The sequence below is a fragment of the Condylura cristata genome, unplaced genomic scaffold, assembly GCF_000260355.1.
Source record: "Condylura cristata isolate star-nosed mole 26May11 unplaced genomic scaffold, ConCri1.0 scaffold00009, whole genome shotgun sequence".
NCBI lineage: Eukaryota > Metazoa > Chordata > Mammalia > Eulipotyphla > Talpidae > Condylura > Condylura cristata.
This window is the reverse complement of record NW_004567110.1, coordinates 30,080,766-30,093,833: the sequence shown is the minus strand read 5'-3', so window position 1 is coordinate 30,093,833 and position 13,068 is coordinate 30,080,766. Positions and strand designations below refer to the sequence as shown.

Sequence of the window (13,068 nt, the reverse complement as noted above, 5' to 3'; positions counted from 1 at the left end):
TGAAGCACACTTTTGAGGGGAGCAGCGGGCGGGCCAGGAGAGGTCTGCCACGCCATGTGGTCACCTCCAGGGCAGGTGGGGATCGAACTCATGTGGAAGTGGCTTAAGCTTCTTAGTGCTGTGCTTTAACCCATGTATATATATTTTCATGCTCAGTTTTTCCCCCTGAATTTGATATAAACCACACATACACACACACACATATACACGTATTATGACCTTTATTCCCTAAATGCTTCAGTATTTCCTAAGAATTGGGATATTCTCTTATATAAACAAGGCATTTAGTGAATTTAGCAAGTTAACAATATAATACTTCTATGTAATTTTTCATTTATATTCCAATTTTGTGCAGTTCACCCAATAATGTTTACTATATTATTCCTCTTCTCTAGTGTAGGGTCTGGTCTAAGGTCAGGTATTTAGTTGTTATGTATCTGTAGCCTACTTTAATCTGGAACATATCTGTAGCTTCTTTATGTTTTCTGTGGTGCTGAGATGTTTTAGTGTAGCATTCCTTTTTTAATTTATTTTATTTATTTGTGTGTGTGTGTGTAGGACATTTCTCATTTGGGGTTTGCCTGTTTTTTCATAATGTTTACATCAAAACATTGCCTGGCTTTTCTATTGTATCATTATAATTCCTGTTGCAACCAATCCACTTTGACTACGCAAATATCCTGCTGCTTATCAGTTTCCTGCTAAACATAACATTCATTGTACAATTGATTCAGTCTTTACTATTAAGATTTCAAGATGATGGTTTCTGAACTCCAGCACTCTGCCCAAATTTTACCAATTGGCACGTGGCATTCTGCTATATGCAAGATCTCTTCCTCTCTGTCACAATAAATTTCCCAAGTTCATCTTCAATCTCTTACCCCAGCTCTAGACTCATCCGTTCCTTTAGGGGATGTTCTAGACACCAAGGACTGAGTATTAGGTGTTCTTTCCTATTGGGCTACCCTTATTTGCTAACATAACACTTACCTACAGAAAATATTTGAGTTTTACTCTTCTTTTTTTGAGAACTGGGTATTTTCACTAAATAGAATTTTTATCATTAGGGAAGAAGTTTGTATGTAATAAGTAAATATAGAAGTCAAGGTGCATTACATAACAGAGAAGCTCAGTACTTAATTGTTTTTCTCTTGAAAGTGGAGCAGTTAAATTACACGTAGTATAAGAACAAAGAAAGGTTAGTAGAAAAGTTTTGGATGTATTACCTTTGTTTGGAAATGTTTCCTGGGGATATTTTCTATTTCCCTGATATTTCTTGAACACAGCTGTACCCTGGTGATGAATTGTTTAATACATATGTTCCCTTACCTAGTTTTGTATTTGGCTTGTTTATTCAGGTCCATAAAAGTCATTTCTAGTACTTTCTAAAACTTAAAACACTTACTTTTTAGGCTGTCAAAAGACATAATCTGACTAAAAGATGGCTTGTGAAAATCATTGATGAAAGGGTAAGTTGAAATTGCTAAACTCTTTAAGATTTGCCTTCTTTTTCAATCTTTAATTCTTTGGACAGGGAATGTTCTGATACATGTATTAATATTTTTGAGGAAGGAACTTTGAGAGAACTGTGCCATTTTAAACATTCTTCATTACTACATGCCACCCATTCCAATTTCCTGCCCCCACACTTTGAGACAGACAGGCAAAGACAGGCAGCCAGGCAGAGACATGCATATGCACACCCACACTCTACTATTTTGGTGTCATTTCAAATGGAAATTTTCAAACTTACACAAAAGTAGAGAGAATAGTGTAATATACTTTCATGTATGTGTCATCCAGATTTAATAGTTATGAGCACATGTTCAGTCTTATTTCATCTACATTCTAGTAACTCCCCACACTAACTCCCATTGAATTATTTAAAAACAATCTTCAGGGCCCTCCCTGGTGGTGCAGTGGGTTAAAGCACAGCACTATGTAGCACTCCAAGCCACTGTTGCACAAGTTCGATCCTCCACCAGAGAGTTGACCCACATGCCTGTTCTGCTCCCCACTCTGTCCTCCGTATCTCTTACCCCCACACCTCTAGGCTGTACTCCAGTTCTTGTAATCATAAATAAATCTTTTAAAAAAATAAAAACAATCTTCAGACTTGGTATCATTTGGTCTTAAATATAGAGATGGTAAGTTTTTAAAATGTAAGAATACAATGCAATAATCATACCTTAAAAATTACAAATGATCCTTTAATTTCATCGAAATATAAGTAACAGGAGTTATGTAACGTAACTCTATGTACACCTAATACTTGGTGTCTTTCAGATAGAGGGGAAAAAGAGGTCTAATGGTTCCAGTGACTAGAATTCTGTACTGAGTTCTTAGAACTATGTTCTAGTTCCAGTCAGACTTGTAAATTGCTCTATGACCTGGCTGGCTTGTATAATTTTTCTGATCTGTTGTTGGCTTAGAGTCCTCATTGACCTGATATTTATCACGTACTGTTGTTGTGAAATTGTAATTTTATTTGAATATATGCTATCAATAGCCACATACTTGAGTATTATTAATACAAGCCAAAAGAGGTATTTTTAAAAGTAAAGGGCTGAGATTAATCTCCCTGTATTGTCCTGTAGATACAATGCAGTTCTTATAAAACTTCTGCCTTTTTTGCAGAAAGTAGTGGGCTGCTCCTAAATTCATATGGAAATGAATTAATTGTCCTGCACATATTTTCCCTGGGATGATTGCTGGTGACAGTTTCTCCTGATTAAAAATAGGAATAAGAATATGCCTTTTGCAGCAACATGGATGGAGCTAGAAGGGATCATGCTTAGTGAAATAAACCAGGAAGAAAAAGAAAAATATCGAATTGTTTCACTCAGAGCAGGAGCATAAAGGGCCAGCAAGGGGGGAAAACAATAATGTACAACTCTGTACCAGAGACATTTAATGGGGTGGAGTGGGGAATGGGAGCAAAAATGGCCAGGTGGGGAGGAGGGAGTGCATGGGACAATGGTGATGGCACATGGGTGAGTTGGTGATGGCAAGTCCACAGGGATTGCAGGTGAGATGGAAAAGGCACAAAATGATGTAAAAATAAACTATTATGTTAAAATATTGTTGAAATAATAAAAATAGGAATAAAAGGTAGAGGATAATTCTTCCTTGACAGTGGTATTTTTACAGTGGCTAGGTGTTTTTGCTTTAAGATTTACATTTTTCTGTTTCTCAGGTATGCTGTGTTTGGGTAATCACCCTGTTAATTAGTTGAGCATGGTTTTTTTTTTTTTTTAGTGGGTACATAGAGAAGGCAGGTTATTCTTTCTTGTTTCTAGGCACTTCATTCCTATTAAGATCATATAGGCTTCATCAAAAGGTATGGGTTTGAATCCTGTCCCCTGTGTGACCTACATGATGTATTGTGACTATTTTTTCAACCACAGAATGAAAAAAGTATTAATTCATTGTTAGGATTAATAAGATAATGTCTAAAGTGATTAAGATTTCAGTATAGTCAGTTTCTCATGATACCGTGGATTGAAAGAAAATTAACTTGACCCCATATCCATGGTAATTTGTGCATTGAAATTATTCCTGTGGTTTTATTTTAAGGGATTATTTGTAAGTATTAATCTTTAGAATCTTAATTTTAATTTAACCTTACTTTATCCTGTACTAAACTATATTTACTATATTTTTATTCTTTATTATTCACCTCTTTATGTAAAAAAGAACAGTGCCTTCTCTATAAAATGTTGACAATTTAACAAAGTTTATTGGAATTTTGTTTAACTGCAGGAAAAAAATTTGGATGACAAAGCATATCGTAATATTCAGGAACTAGAAAATTATGCTGAAAACACACAGAGCTCTCTTCTTTATTTAACACTAGAAACATTGGGTAAGTTTTTGTTTAATTTCACTCTTTCAAAGATGATACCTTTTAGACTTAACACTTTCATAAACTGACAGTCTGACCAGTTCTACACTGAGGTTTTTCTTTATACCATCTGTAAAAGAACAGTTTTCTTCTTTATTTTTTAAAGCAAGAAGGGGATTATGTATACCTTTCTTTGGAGTGCAGACTAATTGAAATATTGAGGCTTTCATAAAAGTCTTTAGCTACCTCATGGGAATGTTGTAATTAATTATAGATGACCTAGAGATTTTACTTTACTAAAATCGTATCTCTTGCATTTTGGAAGATCTGTGGCCTGACTTTTCCATGTTAAAAAAAGGTAAGAGAAATAAAAGTGTATCTCTAAAAGTTTTTAGGAGAATTTTTTCCTTCAGAAAAACAACAACAAACTAATTTGGATGATACTTTTTCTTCTCTTACTTTGTTCTGAGTTGGTGAGGTCTTACTATAATAAGATTGTAATGAGGGAATTATTTGGGACCAGGACAATACCAGCCATTTGAAGAAGGTAATAGATCTTTATGTCACCCTAAAAGAATAGCACAAGTCCCTATTGAATTTCCCAGGCTTGTTCTGCCTGCACACTTAGTGACATGTTTGCCAACACAAAGAAAGAAGGGAGCAAAGAGCAGAATGCTTGTTAAGCATATACTTAAAATGAGGTCATATGGAAATTGCACCAAAGAGAAGAAATGGAAGACTTGTAATGTTTTTCCACATTAGCTGATTAAAATTCCAAATGTGTTCTTGGTATGCTGGAGTCTGGGAAAAACTTTTATTTAAAAGTTGAAGTTCAGAAACCTGTTAGTGGTAAATGGTCAGCTTGTCTTTGACCATCTGTGCTTTCATAAATCCTGATTTTCAGATAAAAAACAGAGGATAAACACTGGCATTTATGCATGTGGGTGATTTCTCACGCTCTTTCTACTGATTTGTTATGCATTGTTTAATTTCTAAAATCGCAGGTATAAGGGATCTTCATGCAGATCATGCTGCAAGTCACATTGGAAAAGCACAAGGCATTGTCACTTGCTTGAGAGCAACCCCCTATCATAGTAGCAGAAGAAGAGTGTTTCTTCCCATGGACATTTGTATGCTGGTACAGCTGTTATTTGTACCCTGTGAAAATGTACTCCAGAAATATGGGGAGGGAAGTTATCTCTTGATTCTTTGTTTAGTCTCTTCAAGTAACTTTTTGAAACAAATGCTTATTACTTTTTTATTTCAGAGTTATAAGGTCAGAATATTTTCAGCTAGCATTTCAGGTGTCTGGTGGAGCTATGAATAAGAGGGTTCAGAGAATCTCACTGGGTATAACTCCATGTTGATGCCATATTCCTGACCACGCAATTACAGTAATTATTTTCAGTGTTCACTTTAGCTTTTTCATTACATTAAGAGGAGTTAATCCATAAAAAATTGTTTATGAGAACTTTAGTTTTCTCAGTAATGAGACCTGTTTTGTCTGTTCTTTTAAAATTCTTACATATTATTTTTCTTCTGTATTTTTGTTCTACTGCTGTTAATTCCTGCCTTGTTGCATATTCTTATAGGCATACACATACACGCATATATATTTTTAAAAACAAAATAGACATTATACTGTGTACACTGTTTTTCCACCTGTTAGTTTTATATGCTTTTAGTTCCCTAATGTAATGTTTATTTTCCCACACAGCATGGTGTTTCACAAGAGGATTTTCTAAGGAAGAACCAAGATAAGAATGTGAGAGATGTGGTATATGACATTGCCAGTCAGGCACACTTGCATCTAAACCATGTAAGTCACCCCATATGTTAAATCATCTATGAAACTCATTTGTAGATGCGGCTATTCTTCAGGTGTGGTCAATAAAGACCTCTCTTAGTGGTCTTTATTCCATATGTCATTGAATTTGCAATAGGTCTCTCTCCGGGACTATTATAAACTTACTCTACATTTTAAAAATTACCCTTTTTCCCTTTCAGCAGTTGAACACACCCTTTACTGAGTAAGTTGCACCTCAGCTTTCTCAGTTAGGCTCTCTCTGCTCCACCTACTCATTATTTCCCTGCCTTTTATGGGATAGTGTGTCTTTCTACCCTGCTAGGTAGGTAGGTAGGTAGGTAGGTAGGTAGGTAGGTAGGTAGGTAGGTAGGTAGGTTTGGATCTTATATCCAGCCAAGAAGGACCAAGAAGTAAGATACTGTTGTTTGTTAATATAAGTATTTCTTCTTTTACCCCTTACCATGGAGCTAAAGGGTAAGAGTTATGGGGCAGCTGACAACTACCAAAGCCAACCTATACAAAAGAATGGAATTCTTAACATAGCATATTTTACTGAGGCCTGCAAACTTAAGAAATTAATCACCAGGAGATGAAAACTATTTTTTTTTTTTTTTGGAGAGAGGCCCTTTCATATTAAGTTGCTGAAGTTGTTTTGTATTCGCTTTCAGAGGGAGAATTTATTTTCAGAAATATTCATATTTCAAGATGATACCAGCAAAAAAAATAAAAGAAAGAAAGAAAGAAATATTCATATTTCAAACCAACTTCACCAACTTCTTTTTGTCTTCCCTTTTAGGCTAGATCCTTCTACAAAAGTGTTCCTGTGAAAGCATTTCCTGCTTTTCTTCAGACGGTGAGTCGATTAACACACAAGGCAGTATAATTAATAAAGCAGATGTGTGTGATCTCTATGTTATTAAGCTCCCAGTGCAGTTCTTTTTTTTTCTTCTCCTTTCATACAGTGGACCTTGTCAATTATATTTGGTTGTTGATGATGGTCACCCTTCTATTTCCCCAGGGTGGCAAGTGGAGTTGTCCTTCATGTTGACTGCAGTCGGACTGCAGGAATTTCTGTCTGCTCTGCCTCTTACTGCACATAGCACCACTGTATTCCTCGGGTCATGTACAAGTAAAATGGGAATCATAAAAGAAGCTACTTGAAAGAGCTTATAGCTATATAAATATTAGTTATTTTTCCTCTGTAATGATTGTTGTACCACTGGTTCCTCAACAGTTGTTCACAAATCACTTCTGGGCTGGCTGCATCTGAAAAGCCTGGAAAACTTTCAAAATACAGGTTCCTGGAATCTTCTTACATATAAAATTTGCAGCACCTGGAAGGTGGGGGACAATTTCTAGAAGAATCTGTGATCTTAAAAAGTTCCCCTGGTTCAGGAGCCATTGTTGCAAAATGTGTTTTAAAAATGAGAATAACTACAAATTACTTAGCACATATTATAGCTAAGCCCTGATCTGCATCTTTGCATACATTATTCCTGCTCATCTAGTTGAGAATTACTTCGTTTTATAGATTAGACACTAATGTTCGAAGATTTATGATCTCGGAAAATTAAAATTGAAAACTCACACATGTTCTATAATACCAAAACTATCTTCTACCATTATCTCTAAAATAAATTTAGAGATTTATTTCTGCTTTTGTATCATCTATCCTAGGTCTCTGGCCTGAGTGTTCAAAATAATTTTGTTTCTTTACTGGCTTTGCTTATTGTAAATTAATATTTTTGGAAAAGAAGAAATTAAAATATTTTCATAATTTCATACTTTCCAGAAAGTGTCTGTTTGTGTGCACTTTATATATAATTAAATATCTATTTTTTTATATATAGGGGATATCTAATATCTCTTTCTAAGTCAGTGCATTGTTTCATATCATTTTTAATGGCTATTTATTTGGTATATGGTTTTAATGGTTATTGGTGATGAATGATTTCTTATTTAAGTAATTTCCATGAAGGTTAAGGATTTTGTTTTGTTCACTTCAAAAGATTGTTCTCAACTCTTTCCATTAGAATCACTTAGGGGTCTGGGAGGGGGCAGAAGGGGATGCATAGGGGGACACACAATAGGGTTAGACCCTCCAAAACAAGTATGATGTTGGATCCTGGTGGCTTTGGTACTTTTTGAAAAGCAATTTGCTTAGTTTTGGTTTTGAGCTTTATAAAAATAGATCATTTTCTGTTTATCTTCTAGGATCTCTCTTCTTGTTAAAGATTTATTTATGCATACAGAATTGGGGTACAGTCCAGAGTGCAGGGAGTGAGAAGATTCACCTGAGACAGAGTGGGGCACAGAACACGCAGATGTACTGAAATATACTGTTGAGGGGAGCAGTGGGCAGGTCGGGAGAGGTCTGCCAAACCATGTGGGTCACCTCCCTGGCCTGTGATCAAACTCATGCTACAGTGGCTGCGGATAGCTTGATAGTGCTGTGCTTTAACCCATTTAGCCACAAGGCAGGGCCCAGATCGCTTGCTCGCTCTCTTAAACACTCTTCTCTCTATGTCTCTTTATAAGCTTTATCTTACATTCATCTAGCTATATAGTGTATTTTCATTTTACTGCAGCACAGTATTTAACTGTGAAAAATTTATTATTTTGTCTGTTTGGTTTGGTCTCTTTATTATTTAAAATTTTTAAAAATTTTTTTACATCATTCTTCATTTTATGCATATTTTCATCTTGGTTGTAATCCCTGTGGACTTCCCCCTACCAGTTCACCCATGTGACATCACCATAGTCTCATGTACTCTCCCATGCCAGTTTTGATCCCATTCCCCTCTCTAGCCCCGTAAAGTGTCTCTGGTTTATAGTTGTTGTTTTTTCATTTTTACTGCATTATAATAGCTTTTTCTTTTCCTCCCCTGATCCCTTACACTCCTCTATGAGTGAAACCATCTGGTATTTTTCTTTTTCTTTCTGGCTTATTTCACTAAGCATGATCCAATCCAGGTTCATCCATGTTGCTGCAAGAGGCATGAGTTTATCTTTTGGATTGCCGAGTAATATTCCATATGTACAGATCTTTTTAATCCAGTCATCTATCTTGGGGCATTTGGGTTGATTCCACGTCTTCACTATTGTAAATAGAGTAGCAATAAACATGGGGGTTTAGGTGCCCTTTGAGTCAATGTTTTTGTGTCCTTTGGATAGATACCTAGGAATGGGGTTGCTGGGTCATGTAGAAACTCCATTTTCAGCAGTCTGAGAAGCCTCCACACAGCTTTCGATTGTGGTTGTACCAGTTTGCGTTCACCAGCAGTGTAGGAGTGGATTGGTGTGAAGTAGTAATCTCCACATCCTCACCAACATTTATTGCTGCTAGTTGTTTTAATATGTGCCATTCTCACAGATGTAAGATGGTATCTCATTGTGGTTTTAATTTGCACTTCCCTTATTACAAGTGATGTTGAACATTTTTTCATATGCCTGTTGGCCGTCTATATTTCCACTTTGGAGAAGTGTCTTTCTAGCTCTTCTGCCCATCTTTTGACCGGGTTGTTCACTTTATTTTTGTTGAGTTTCAACAGCTCTTTGTATATCTTTGTGAGTCCTTATTATTAGGATTGTGTGCAAAAATTTTCTCCCAACTGCTGGTGTGTCCCTGTTTGGTAATGTCTCTTTTGCTTACGGAAGCTCTTTCACTTGACTGTTTATCCTTCCTTCACTATCCTTGCTTTGGGTGATATATCTTTAAAGATGTTACGGAGGTGTATGTCGTGTAGTGTTTCGCCCACCTTTTCTTCTAGAAATTTTATGGTTTCGGGTCTTATGTCTAGTTCTTTAATCCACTTCAAGTTGGTTTTTGTGCATGGTGTGAAGTAGTAATCTAGCTTCATTTTTTTTGCATGTAGCAGTCCAGTTTTCCCAGCACCATTTGTTGAACAAACTTTCTTTGTTCAAATTTATTATTTTTTTCCTGACAATGAACTAGACTGTTTCCAGTTTTTGCCGATACAACATAAGGCAGATAAGCATATTCATGGACATATTTCCTGTTGTGTATGTAGGTTTTAAAAAGTAGATATTGAATTTGTTTGTATGTATACTACATTTATAAGTGAAAAGATAAAACTCTGGAAGCAAATACAATCTCCTTTGGGTTTTTATTTTTTGGTCATCAGTATTCTGAAGACTCTATGAGTATAATCTCTGTTGGCTCACACATTGTGCTGTGGGACTCTAGGAGAACTGTGAAGGTAGACTGGGAAGGAAGTGGGGCCTCAGAACCGTGTAGTGCAAACCGAAGTGGTTTCTGTTTATTAAAGAAGTTATTTAAATATGTTATAAATTAACAGTTACTGAAACCCCCAGAATAAAAAGTGTGGTCCATTGCCAGTGTTTTCCACGCTGTCCCCCTTCCCAATGAAACTTTGTCAAGTTGTGTGTGTTAGGAGAATCACGGGATGATATTATGGAAACCTGTTGTTCTCCCTGGTTGCAAATGACCATTTTGCGAGAATATGGAACCCCATTGAGCTTTTTCACAAATAATGTTTTTAAACAAATAACTTGAGCTCCCTCTTGTGGCACAGTGCTTGGTGGGAGGAGGTGACGGGCTCATTTTCCTTGATTGAAATATCCTTTTGTTGTCCACAGAAACTCAAATAAGACCTGGCAAATTATAATTTCTCCAGTCTTTTACATTTTAACCAGAACACTACAAATTATAATCAGAAGCTTGATATTTCTAGTAATAGTTCTGTGTTATTGTTTGCTGGGATAATAGAAACTTCTTAGAAGACATCTTTATTTTTTCTTCCCCTTTTAAATTTCTCATTTAAATTCTTAGTATATCGGAAACCATCTCAGGGATGCTGAAATCATCTTAATGCTTACAGTTTTCTTTTTAAAGACTTAATTATTTCATAGTCCAGTGATCACTATTTTCTCTTTCTAGGTTGCTCTGGAGGACTATCTAAAGAAAATTCAACAAGTAGATTTTGATGTTTTCCACCCATCCTTACAACAGAAGAACACACTGCTTCCATTATCTTTGTATATCCAGTCCTGGAGAAAAAGATATTAAATTATTTGATGGTACTGATACTAATTTACTTTTATGTGTTAGTTTTATTAAAGTATACTAGTTAAGGTTCTTACTTACAAACAACAGGAATGGTCTCAGTTTACTGTAGGAAAAAAGGGGTTCATTGGATGGGTGTGAGTGTGAGTAGCTTGCAGAAATGATGAGAAGTTGCAGATGGGGAAGCTGTCCCAGGTTGTGCCACAAGAACTACCATTGTCTCACTAGCCCAGTCAGTATCTGCTGTGCTCTCCCTGTGAAGGCAGAAAGACAGCTGACTGACAAGAACTGGAACCCTAATTTGGCTGAGCTGAAAACTTTTTTAAAAACTCAATTCTCTTCTTTAAACCCACTTCACTGTCTGTCATTAGCAGTATTGTGACTATGAACAAAATTGTATTGAATGTTCATTAAGCTGTTACTACCTTTTTTTCAGAATTGGTCTGTTAGTTGAGCTGTCTAGCAGTAAACATATACTTTCATCGGTGTTTTCATATGGTTTTCCTTAAAACCCTATGAGATAAAAAAAAAAAAGGCTCTGCCTGGTGGCGCAGTGGGTTAAATAAAGCACAGTGCCATGAAGATAGCCGCTGACATCCATCTCAGCACAAGTTCAATCCCCAGTCCTGGAGCTGACCCAGATGGCTGTCCTGCCCTCTGCTTCTCTCATCAATTGGCCTATTCCACTCTCCACTCTGTCTCTGGTGAATCCTCTCACCCCCTGCACCTCTGGCCTGTATCCCTGTTCTCATATGCATAAATAAATCTTTAAAAAAAGTTTTCATTACAGAAGATATGCTAATTGCAAAAAATAAAACTGAAAACTATGAATGAGCCTCTGACTTCCAAGACCAGGATTAAACCAGTTTTCCCACTTTTTCAATGACCTTGTCTCCTGCCTACTTATTCTGGTTTTATCACCTTTTGGTTTCAGCTACAAAACCTCATTTGAGATAGTGATGACTTAAAATATAACATTTTTGCAAATAAAACTCAAAACTGAGGCCAAACATTGGTTAATCCATCTTGAGATCCCTCAGCACCTAAAATGGCTTCTGATTTACAGTACATAGCAGTTAATAAATGTATAGTTGTGTGAATATGCAATGTAGTTATACATTAGCATAAGCTTAGTTGAACACTGATGCTGAAAGCATACCCTCTTAATTATGGGACTTATTTAAGAGTCTTTTAGCATATGTAGAAAAGGTAGATATGAGGAAATAGGACATATTTCCTCCTGGGGACATATTTCCTCCTGGGATTCTAAATAAGTCTAGGGTTGAAGGGATCTTTAGAGACAGCCTTTGTTAGTAAGCTTTGTCTGTGGTTCTTCCCAGGTTAAATTTGGCACCAATCAGCTGCTGAGCATCTTGGTTCCTGCCTTAAGAGTCTTCAGCAGAAGGGTTTAAACACTCCACTGAATGACTTATTCTTTATTGGCTCAGCAGCCAATTTACTACAAAGTAAATAATTTCAAAATACTTTCTATGCCATTTCAAATACGACGCTTAGAGATTTGGATGAACTTAAGTTTCTGGTCTTCTAGAGATTAAAATAGGCCCTTACTCGGTGACATATACTGTACTATTAATTTCTTGGCATAAATGGTATGCCCTTAGATGAGGTCAGTGTTCTTAGGAAAGAACACTTTTATGATAAGAATGTTTTAAAGGAGAGAAGTATATTTTTAAACCATTTAAAATATATTTTGATTCTTTAGATGAGAGCAACAGAGAAAAAAAGTAATAAATTACTGAGTAATCTCAGTATAGGTAAAGTTGAGTATTTTTATAATATATGTGTTGAATAGTTCCCAATCAACAGCAGTATTCTTTCTCATTGGTTAAATTTCCTTTTGATTACGTATGAGAAATAGAACAGTATCTAACACTTGTATGAGTCTGAGCACAGACTTAGACAGTTGAAGCACTCTGTCCTCTTATACATTAATCATCATAGAAGAAGTGGGTCTTTATTTTCCAAATGATAAAACTGCTTCAGAGATGTTAACTTCAATGTCATACAGCTATTAAAATTAGAAGGATGCCATGTCCTTATTTTAACGCCAAAGCCCACAACTCATGTTTTGTTTTTACCATTCTTGAGATTGTAAAACTGCCAAGTTTAAAAAGCTCAAGGGCACAACTTTTTTTTTTTTTTTATCAGTAAGTGTTACTGCATATATTTCAGGTACAAATTAGTTTATAGTTACTATAAAAATGCCCACTACAAATTAGGTGAGTGTGAAATAAGTAGGTAATTGAAATAGATATTAAGTGCTGGTCACTGGATATATTCATTGGGGCATAATCACCACTGTGGAAATACAAGAAGGTTTTCCAGAGGATGTGGCATGCAAGAATTGTC

At 35.9% G+C, this 13,068-nt stretch overlaps 1 protein-coding gene across 1 annotated transcript in view; it reads left to right on the top strand.

Annotated features, from left to right (window-relative positions):
- NDUFAF6 (NADH dehydrogenase (ubiquinone) complex I, assembly factor 6) overlaps window positions 1-11,371 on the top strand; it is a 22,692-nt gene extending 11,321 nt beyond the window's left edge. Inside the window, exons 4-9 of the mRNA XM_004680014.2 lie at window positions 1,413-1,469; window positions 3,763-3,865; window positions 4,849-4,982; window positions 5,562-5,663; window positions 6,448-6,504; window positions 10,573-11,371. Of these exons, the coding sequence (XP_004680071.1) occupies window positions 1,413-1,469; window positions 3,763-3,865; window positions 4,849-4,982; window positions 5,562-5,663; window positions 6,448-6,504; window positions 10,573-10,701 (582 nt within the window). The 3' untranslated portion in view covers window positions 10,702-11,371. The remainder of the gene's footprint in view (window positions 1-1,412; window positions 1,470-3,762; window positions 3,866-4,848; window positions 4,983-5,561; window positions 5,664-6,447; window positions 6,505-10,572) is intronic.
- Window positions 11,372-13,068: the final 1,697 nt, after the last annotated feature.